Here is a 10,068-nt window from a genome sequence, read left to right on the forward strand (position 1 = left end):
ATTTGACCAGTTATTTTCTCAGACCCTACAAGAAGGGGATTGTGAAGAAAAAATGCTTGCATTTCCCAATTGTTTCATTAAATATTTTTATTTGGCCCCTTGAATAAAGCTCAACTCCATCACAATTGTTTCACTGTCAAATCTGACTGTTAAAATGAGCTAAAATTATAGCCTAACCCTCAATGTAACATGCAGCTATTAAGCACCTGTTTCTTTTTCTCACAGTAATGTTCTACTCAAATCTCAGTGGTTATTCTAGTTTATACAACGAAATATGACAATAAAATCTACGCTTTGTTTAATCATTTTAAAATTATGCACTTTGTGCATTATCACCAGTCTATTCCCACCACCATCCTCACAAACGTATGAGCATTATCATCGGCTCTAGAAACATGAAACAGTTTATTCTAAAGAATCCAGTAAATTACAATGAATGAATTTATTTAAGTTTAGTTTTATGTCTGAATTGCCACGAACTATAATATGATATACTATACTCTATGATACACTAAGATTATGATTTGTTTCAATCTACACTTACAATGTGAACGTGAATCGGCTTTTTCCTGCCAACATAGCGCCCTCTGTAGGCCGCACGCTTTAAGACGTCAGCGCCTACGTGAGCAGGGCAAAGGTGAAATCAGTAATGAAGATTCCGCCACCGTAGCAGCTTCTCTCACTGTCGCAGTTGTTTATTTCTTTAAGGAGTCTTTCAGGAGAGGGTAAGTAAAATCAATAGTTAGTTGTAGTCGTGCGCCTTTATCTGCCAAGATAATAAAAATCAATCGTGTAAGTGTTGGTAAAAAAAAAAAAAAAACGGACGAAAGTGTCGGACGCTAAGTAGCCAGTCACCCAGCTGAACTTTATATTAGCCGTATTCAAGCTTGCTAATGTTAGCTTTGTAGAATTCGCGACGCTGACGATCAGCAAACGGATAAGTTAACCAAGTTTACTCGCATCGACAGGGCGTAGGGAAACTAAAGCAACACTGTAACATATAAAGTATGTGTTAAGCTGTCATACACTCCGTTATGAGGAGAACATCGCGTCCTGAATACGCCGACTGGCTTCCTCACTTTCTAAAAGCGCTTTGGGAAATGAAATTAGCCAACATGCTAATGATAACTTGCTACTCGCCGGTTACTGGTTTATCCTGCTCAGCGATAAAAATGCCAGCGCTAATAAACACGTCTTAATGACTGGAATTATTTTGGTCCAAACTTGTGCAAATGAATATAACGACATTAAACGCAATTCAGCTCTCGTCATCTGTTGAAGCTCTCGTTTACCAGGTTGTTTTGCTAACTTAGCAGGATAAATCTAGGGTCGGTACAAATCTGTATCCAAGTTTCTATATCTGCATTTGCACCATTACACATGTAGTTAAATTCAGCAAATGGCTGATAATTAGCACCCTTTGCACCTGGTGATTTGTCAGATCGCTTGATCGTGTTGTTGGCCGGTAGTAACCTGCACCAGATTAGCATTAGCTCGTTGTAGCCTGTGTTCAAATTGATCAGGGGGTTTGCTGTGTGTAATCTGCAGGTAGAACTGGAAGTCATGGCACGCCTAGTAGCAATCTGCAGGGAGGGGGAAGAGGAATACCCATTTCTGGCAAGACAGATCCCCCTGTATATCGATGAAACACTCACGGTGAGAAAGCTGTTTGTTTTGTCTTTTGGTATAGCCACAGTAAAAAAAAGAAAAGAAATGTTAATGAAGCTAGCATGTGACTGCTGTACCGTTAAAGTGTCAAAGCAAAGAGACAGTTTTGCCTGTGATTATGCTCATTTGATATACATTAAAATGTAACACAGGAATACAGTTAAGCCTTACAGTTACCTCGTGTCTCTCATCAGATGGTAATGGAGTTTTCTGACAGTGTAATGGATGTTGATAGTCACGAAATAAACACTTCACACTTGAAACAGTTTTCTGAGGTGAGTTTTGTTCTACTCCTTTCTTCTAAAATTAAAAAAAAAAATCCTATTACCTACACAAGCTTAGCTTAAAAGAGGTAGCTTGCCCTCTGTTATTTGCTAACAGTGGTGATTCTTTGGCTCACAGTATCACTCCAAGTTGAACCAGCAGGACTTGAATATTGCTCTGATGGTGGCATCAAGAGAGGTGTACAGTGCACTAGCTCAGCTGGTTCCATGCGTGGGCTGCAGACGAAGTGTGGAGCGTCTCTTCTCACATCTAGTGGAATCGGGGAACCCAGCCCTGGAGCCCCTCACTGTGAAACCCACAGGCATGCTCTCTGTCACCAAGACATGTTTGGCAGATGTGAAGAAACTCTACACGCTCTTCTATGTCCATGGGTAAGCTGGAGAGAAAAATACAGTGCTTTATTACAGGTCAGAGTGCTAATCAATATAAATTTTTAACTCTTATATGTACACGCAAGGCTTTCAGGTTTCTAACAAGCAGTGACAGTAGCTACTGCCACTCTACCAGTTTAGTGTCAGAGATGATAGTAGTGTACTTACACTGTTTTATTTAAAGTCGTTATAATTTTTACATTTTTTATTTTATTCAAATTTTTTTTAACAGGGCAAAATTGAATGACGTGATTGACGCTATTCCGAAAAGTAAAAAGAACAAACGCTGCCAGTTACACTCCTTAGACACACACAAGCCGAAACCTCTGGGGTGAGTAATGCTCCTACTTTTATCTTGTGCTCATTAACATGTTCTTTCAGATGTTGTTTTTCACAAAATGAAAGAATTAAGAAAATTGTGACAGAAGACAAAACACGGTTTTCATCTGTGTTTACATGATCAGGTATTCAGGTAAACTTGTTGAAAATGGCCTGTGTACACATTAGGAATGGGATTTGATAAGAATTTAGCAATTCCAATTCAATTATCGATATCCGTTATTGATTTCTTTCTTATCAATTCTCCTATTGATTCTCATTGGGTTCTCTTTGGCTCCGTTTTGAGAGTAACCACCAAGCAGCAACACTCATGCGAATTAATTGAATGCTGTGGGTCAAATGTTTGTACATGTTTGTTGAGGTCTTCACGCTGTTTATTGTGATCAGTGTTGGAGTTGCACAGTGCAAGAGGTAAAATGAGAGGGTTCTGTAGCAATGAGATGAGGCGCGAAAGTACACAATTTTGTTTTGCTTTTTATATGCTGTATGAAAAATCTTCAGCACTGTTTACCCACTAGCATGATGCACATTTTCACATGTTTGCCTCTGCAGGCCTCTGCAGACTCAAGCCACCATTCCACATATTACACACAACACTTTTCTTGAAAATAATGCAGTTACTAGCTTAGCTTTAGCATGCAGTCTGTGCAGATGCTTGCAAAAGAACCGAAGTTTTGTTAGCAGCATAATGTGGTTGTTTCTGTCCTGGATGCAGTTTTCCACTTTACCATTTATCTCGTTCTTTTGTGCAAATGAAAAAAATGTCCATATTCACACTCTAAACTACGTTGCTGTTTTCCTCCTCTGACACACTAACTGAAATCGGCTGATTGTAGTGCTTCAGGTTTCATTAGTAACCCTAAACCTTTGCGTGACAGTAAGGCTGCTCAATTAATCGAATTTTAATCACGATTACGATCTGGGCTTTCAACGATTATTAGCCCCCCCCCCCCTCGTGCTTTACTCTCGCGCTGCTCCGTGTGGCAAATCGAGCGCACCTCTCTGCATTTCGAACAGCATCACAACAATTAAGAGGACCCGAGGAAAGCTCGGAAAGCTAAGCCGAAGTTATTTGGAGAGGAGAGTGACTGCCGTTGGTTGAAAAGAGAGGTTAAAAAAAAAAAAAAACCTTCAGTGGTGTGGAAACATTATGGGTTCGCGGAGTCAGACGTGGATCAAGTAGACATAGTGTGTAAACTTTGCTACGGTGTCGTAGCTGCACCACAGAGCAACACTGCAAAGTTCACTAAACATAATGTTTACATTTTTCATTAATTTTTTATATTGCAAACATTTGCACTGTTATCAGTATTTGCACACTATTTTATATTATTTTTTTAAAGTCATTATTCAATACATTGTTATTGTTAACCCTTTAAATCCCTGTAGAACCGGAACCGCGTAAGCTAGCGCAATAATTTGTTTTGCATATGAAACCGGAGGAGTTGTACTTACATCTTATGCCATCAGCTTGTCCTCGGCCACGGTTTCCTTCCACATATAGCTTTGCAAAAATTGCATAAAAAGCGTTTGCAGGAACAAAAACATAATATTCCAGAAACACACTTTGCCGATCCGATCAGCTGTTCATAACACTTCCCACATTGAAAAAGATGTCAACACGAACTATCAAATGTCCGCCATTTCCTGACAGACACCGGAAGTGACGTCATTTTCGCGGAAAATGTAGTTTTTTACTTGTAGGCCTTAAAAGCCTATACTGGTGTTTTTTATAAGTCATGTTTGACTTTTCTGAATAGTTTCTGGGATGCTTAGAACTCGAATTGCACAGCTGGAAATAGTTTATTTTGATGCACATGCTGTTTTCTTTGCAAATTTGCATCATAGGATTGTTTTTTGTTTTTCCTGCAGTATATAAAAATTGCTGTATCTCCAAAATAAAACTATGAAGACACTCAAAATAAATTTCCTGTTGTTGTAAACTATTTTTTGCAACTTTTTTGTATTTAAAGTTTTGAGGAATAAGCCTCTTAAATTTCCCCAAGTAGAAATATATGTAAAAAAAAAAAAAAAGATTTTCAATTTTTTTGTAGTTTATTGCACTTTTTTGCAATTAATGTAATTACTAATGTAATTAATTACTAATTACTGACTTAATGCATACATATTATTAAAATATGGGCTATAACAGTTGTATTGATGTATAGCAACTTGAAATGCTCCCAAAAATGGCACTACAGCATGTAAAAATATAATATAAGCTCTGGCGGACTTGGTTCTATGGTAGGTCTTAAAGGGTTAAATAAATATCGTCAAATAATCGAGATCTCAATTTCAGTGAAAATAATCGTGATTATCATTTTTGCCATAATCGAGCAGCCCTACGTGACAGTATAAGTGTATATACATTGCATATACCATTGCATATGTTGTGGCTCTGCTGAAAAAGGAAACTGATGAGTTCAGTGTTCTTTACCAGCAAACTAGTTAGCAACACTTCATGTTACTGTGCTACTTGTGCTGCAAGTAGTGAAACAGAGTCAGAGCTGCTATTCTGGACATGCTGCATGACGCTTTTTCTAAATAAAACTAACATGTTCTTTCGAAGAAGAAAAAGTATATAAACAAACGAGTGGCATTATTGATATATTTGCGGTAGACAAATATTCAGTGTTGTGTCAGTTGTGCTCTGCTAGGAAAAAAATATGCCTGTAAGCCATGCTCTACCACAGTCATGCATTTAAGACATTTACACCCAGTCTTGTTGATCAAAGTGTTTGAAACTCCTGGTTACACCCATATCTTTCATTCAGTTGTGTTGTGTTGGCATTGAAGAGCTTGAAGGTGGTCGTTGCGTTTGGTCAGTAAGTTGTTGAAAGCAAAACAGGCTAACTTATGCCAATCCCTCTAAAGCTGATAATAATGCTGTTGTGTGAATCAAGGTATTAGCATGTCAGTCTGTAAGCCCCTCTGCTTGATATTCACAGCAGTATAGCATTTTTCATAATATGTATACTGGCAATAGAAATCAACATAGAAGAGCATTTAGAAGCTAAAGAGCTAGAGATTTCCCTTTTACAAAGCTCACTAAAGAGAGGTAAAATAACTGGCCTCAGATGACTCCTAATGATGATAATGATAACACGTCTGTGTCTGCTGTCTGTGTAAATATCCAAAGTGTTATAACGTGTTATTTAAAATGACATGTCAGTATTGGATAGACTTTATCTCCACTGTTTCCAAAAAATCAGTTTCTGCAGGTTTAGAAGCTGATAACTGTTCACTGGAATGACATTGGTGTAATAATTGTATGTTACAGGGGAAGCTGGATGGATGTGTGGGAGCTGATGTCTCAGGAGTGCAGAGATGAGGTGGTACTGATTGACAGTGCCTGTCTTCTTGAGACGCTGGAGACATACTTGCATAAACACAGGTAATCTTTACCTATCTTAACTTTTATTTGTAAAATGTTCTTTTTTTAGTTGTTAAAAGGAAACTAATGGTGTGTTCTTTTTTTTTTTTTTTTTTTTTTTTTTTTTTTTTTTGTCCTCAGGTTTTGCACAGACTGTAAAAATAAAGTGCTGAGGGCATATAACATCTTGGTTGGGGAGGTGGACTGCAATAAAGAGAAGGGGTACTGTGCTGCGCTGTATGAGGGACTGTGCTGTTGCCCCCATGAACGGCACATCCACGTCTGCTGTGAAACCGACTTTATCGCTCATCTCCTTGGCAGGGCAGAGCCCGAGTTCTCAGGAGGATACGAGTAAGTCGGGCTCAAATTTTCATTTTGAGTAATTTTCTACCTTTTGATAATTTCTGATTTCAGTTGATTGTTATTTATTAACTTTTTCCTTAAGACGCAGAGAGAGACATGCAAAAACCATTGACATTGCACAAGAGGAAGTCCTGACCTGTCTGGGTATTCATCTCTATGAGCGGCTCCACAGGATCTGGCAGAAACTCCGAGCCGAGGAGCAGACCTGGCAGATATTGTTCCATTTGGGAATTGATGCACTACGTAAAGGTTTTGAGGTACATATGGCTACGTGTTTATCAGATGATAAATGCACTGTGGCTGTTGCAACTCCAAGGTAATGTCCCTTTCACTACATGCATAGATGGCAGTGGAGAAGATGCAGGGCATCAGCCGTTTGGAGCAGTTTGTCGAGGAGCTGTCTGAGGAGGAGAGAGCCAAAGAGCTGAAGCAGGAGAAAAAGAGGCAAAAGCGAAAAAATCGACGCAAAAACAAGTGCGGATTTGATACATCTGAACAGGAGGGAGAGGACAAGGAGAAGAATCTTGATGAGGTAATCATGATCTAATAATCTGGCTTTCCTTTTTTATTTATCTTTGTTGTTCTGCAACTACATCTCTCTTTGCCTCACTCCCAGGGTTCTCTTGAGTCTGTGGAGAGCAGTTGCAAGGTCTGTGGTAGCCACGATGAGGAGGATGAAGCCGGCTGTGATGAGACCGTCGCCACCAATAGGAGCACTTCCTGTCGTTGCCCAGACAACACCAAACAAGGTAAAACAAATGTACACAGACATCAGTCCTGTATTTTTAAGGAGGGTTTTGGATAAGTAACACGGGTCTTAGCTTAAAGCTGGAAAACAAATGTTCTCATCCATTTTTCCAGATTTGTCAGCACACAGCAATGGAAGTGACTGCGGCTACTCCTCAAGTATGGAAGGCAGCGAAACGGGATCGCGAGAAGGCTCTGACATCGCCTGCTCCGAGGGAATCTGCAACCACGATGAAGCAGGTCTGTTTTGAGAAGAACAAAGATTCAATTTAGGATATTGTTCATATTTTTGCCTCACGGTTCTTTATCTTCTGAAGGAGATGACCCAAACCTTCATCACTGTGCTGAAGACAAGGAGGATGGAATGGACAGCTGTGTTGATTGCTGGCCACACTCTGAGGAAAATGCACAGTGCAAGAGTAAAAAGAAAAAAAGGAAGGGCAAGGGGTTCTGTAGCAATGAGGTAAGGCGAGAAAGTACACAGTTTTGTTTTTATTGTTTTTATATGCTGTATGCAAAATCTTTAGCACTGTTTACCCACTAACATGATGCACATTTTCACAGGCTCATAAGGGTGAAGGTTTCATGCCAGATGGGAACACAACAGGCCACAGTCCGCCTTCAACGCACACATGTCGAACCAAAGAAATCTTTTCCACCTTATGTGGCGATACATTTGCCAGTATTGCTCTACGGTTACCGTGGACTGTACATCAGAAAAACCTCAGCCTTCACATGAGGCCTGCAATGGCAAATATAAGTCTTGTAGAACTTCTGGTAAGTGAGAAATATGTTAACTGTAGAGATGTAGTAACTACTACCCAGGAATGTCCCCAATACCTTTTTGAGCTTTGGAGACTGGATGGTAAAAACGTACAGTCAGATAGTATGGTGTGAATAAATTATACACAACTGCTATGCTACAGTTGCTCAGAGCAGCACAATCTCTCTCACCCAGTTCACAAACTCTGACTGCTGCTGCTCTACTCACTCCAATCTACATAGAGCCTCTGATGAATGATCTCCTAGGTGCAGATGCAAAGTTTGCAACACTAACATGAACTGCAGCTTTATTATGAGTGTTGTGAGTGAGGAGACTGTCAAGAAGATGAGCCTAGACACTTTATATTCCTACAAAGATTATAGGCAGCCTGTATTTCAGATGAGCTTCAGCCAGCAAGCTTGTATCTGGATTTATTGCTGCCTGACAAAATCGTCACACATGATTGATGTGATTTCACACTGATTTCAGGTATATTTGCATAAGTTTAAAACGGAATACTGGCACAATAAATGATTATCAGTATGAATATAAAGGATTCAAGCATGGCCCAGTTAAACCTCAGCACACCTACCTTAAAAACTGTCTGGGAAGCTGGCTTGTTTTCTGCATTAAGCTACATATCAGGTTTTTAAAATTAGAATTAATACAATATTTCTGGACACAGTCCTTCTTGAAGCACATCTTACCACTTGGCCACTATGTCTGCAGCAGCCCCACATAGTTATTCAGGCATTTATTTTTAAGCTCCTGCAAGAGATGCATAACTTTAATTTCCACAAGTCACCAGGATGTAAAAGTTGCATCTACAGAACATACTTTTTCCTCAAAATAGTGGCTTATACTTGTATATCAAACACTTGCAGTACCACTCATGTAATTATAGCATTCACAGCATTACAGCTTTGTATGTGGCTCACTATCAATGTCTTGCAAATTTATCTGACGGATATGATTAACTAAGAAAAATAAGTTCACTTACTTACATCTTAAATGACGGTGAGATGCATCTTCAAGCACCCAGTTAAAATGCTTTGTACGTTTCTCAGCTCTTGATTAGCTCTTTTGGTTACAAAAAACATCTTTACTTGTAGTCTGCCTACAGAAATTCAGAAGGTTACGTCTCTGTTCTGGCTCTCACGTTCTCTATTCTGCTCGTGTTCTTAAAACAGGATGACTCAGAAGTGACTTCCGACGAAGAGAATTGTCTCACGCAGGATGAAATTCAGGCGTTTCTAGAAAGAAACCAGTCTTTCTACAACAACCGCCACCAGTACCGACAGCTCCTGAAAGAGAAATTCACAAACTACTGCCGTGCCACTGAGCGGAGTAAGCCGGTCTGTGGAAAGTGGTTTGCCACAACTAGTGTCAACTAACTGCACTAATAAATCTCCCTACTGGGGGAGGGGAAAAAAACACTCACGACCACTGCTGCAACATTGTTAGAAAGATTTCTTGGAGTACCTTTTGTGTCTTGTTCAGTCACTTCTCCTTTATAGTAAATGTGATTCTTATCTTCTCTTTGTCATCTCTTTTTCTCTCTTTTGCACACCAACACACGTCTCATTTCTTGGACACTTCTTACCTGTAGCTCTCTTTGACCAAGCCTAGCTATTTGTTGGTCTTCTCTGGGGGAAATCGGGGTAAGCACAGTGGAATCAATAATCAAGCTTTGCAAGCTGTGATGGTAGGGATAAAGTTTAGGAATCTTGTTTTATGTTTGGGTTTTGTTGGGGGTTATTCTTTCTTTTTTTCTACTTTGTTTCTCTTTGGTGACACTTTAGTGTAGTGATAAAAGTTGTACCTTTAAATGTGTACAGAAATTCTAAATATGAAATTTTACAGAGAATAAACATCCATTTTTAAAAATGATTTGGGTGTGACATCAAAGCGCAATGTGCAGACTTTACTAAATAAAGATTATTTATTAATATGCAGTATACATTTTGTATGGTGTGATTTTTTTTTTTTTTTTTTTTTTTTTTTTAATTTATTTATTTTTTTATTTTATTTTTTTATTTTATTTTTTTATTTAGTTTTTTCTCGCATGGTTACCCAAACCGCGTGAGAGTTCAAAAATTAAAGTAAAAACTTTGATTTGCAGGAAATACATGAAAGCAACATACCTTTGTTGTTGTTCT

General features: G+C 38.9%; 1 protein-coding gene across 1 annotated transcript; it reads left to right on the top strand.

Annotated features, from left to right (window-relative positions):
• Nucleotides 1-645: 645 nt before the first annotated feature.
• Nucleotides 646-9,710, top strand: ggnbp2 (gametogenetin binding protein 2). The gene is made up of 14 exons (XM_085363379.1): nt 646-725; nt 1,549-1,656; nt 1,863-1,943; nt 2,071-2,324; nt 2,557-2,655; nt 5,944-6,057; nt 6,178-6,387; nt 6,482-6,656; nt 6,743-6,931; nt 7,016-7,148; nt 7,261-7,386; nt 7,464-7,609; nt 7,711-7,923; nt 9,100-9,710. The coding sequence occupies exons 2-14, from the start codon at nt 1,564-1,566 to the stop codon at nt 9,301-9,303; spliced, it is 2,037 nt and encodes a 678-aa protein (XP_085219505.1). The 5' UTR covers nt 646-725; nt 1,549-1,563; the 3' UTR covers nt 9,304-9,710.
• Nucleotides 9,711-10,068: the final 358 nt, after the last annotated feature.

Source organism: Diplotaxodon limnothrissa, linkage group LG10 (genome assembly GCF_057381915.1).
Source record: "Diplotaxodon limnothrissa isolate DT_005_m linkage group LG10, D_limnothrissa_male_GT1.1, whole genome shotgun sequence".
NCBI lineage: Eukaryota > Metazoa > Chordata > Actinopteri > Cichliformes > Cichlidae > Diplotaxodon > Diplotaxodon limnothrissa.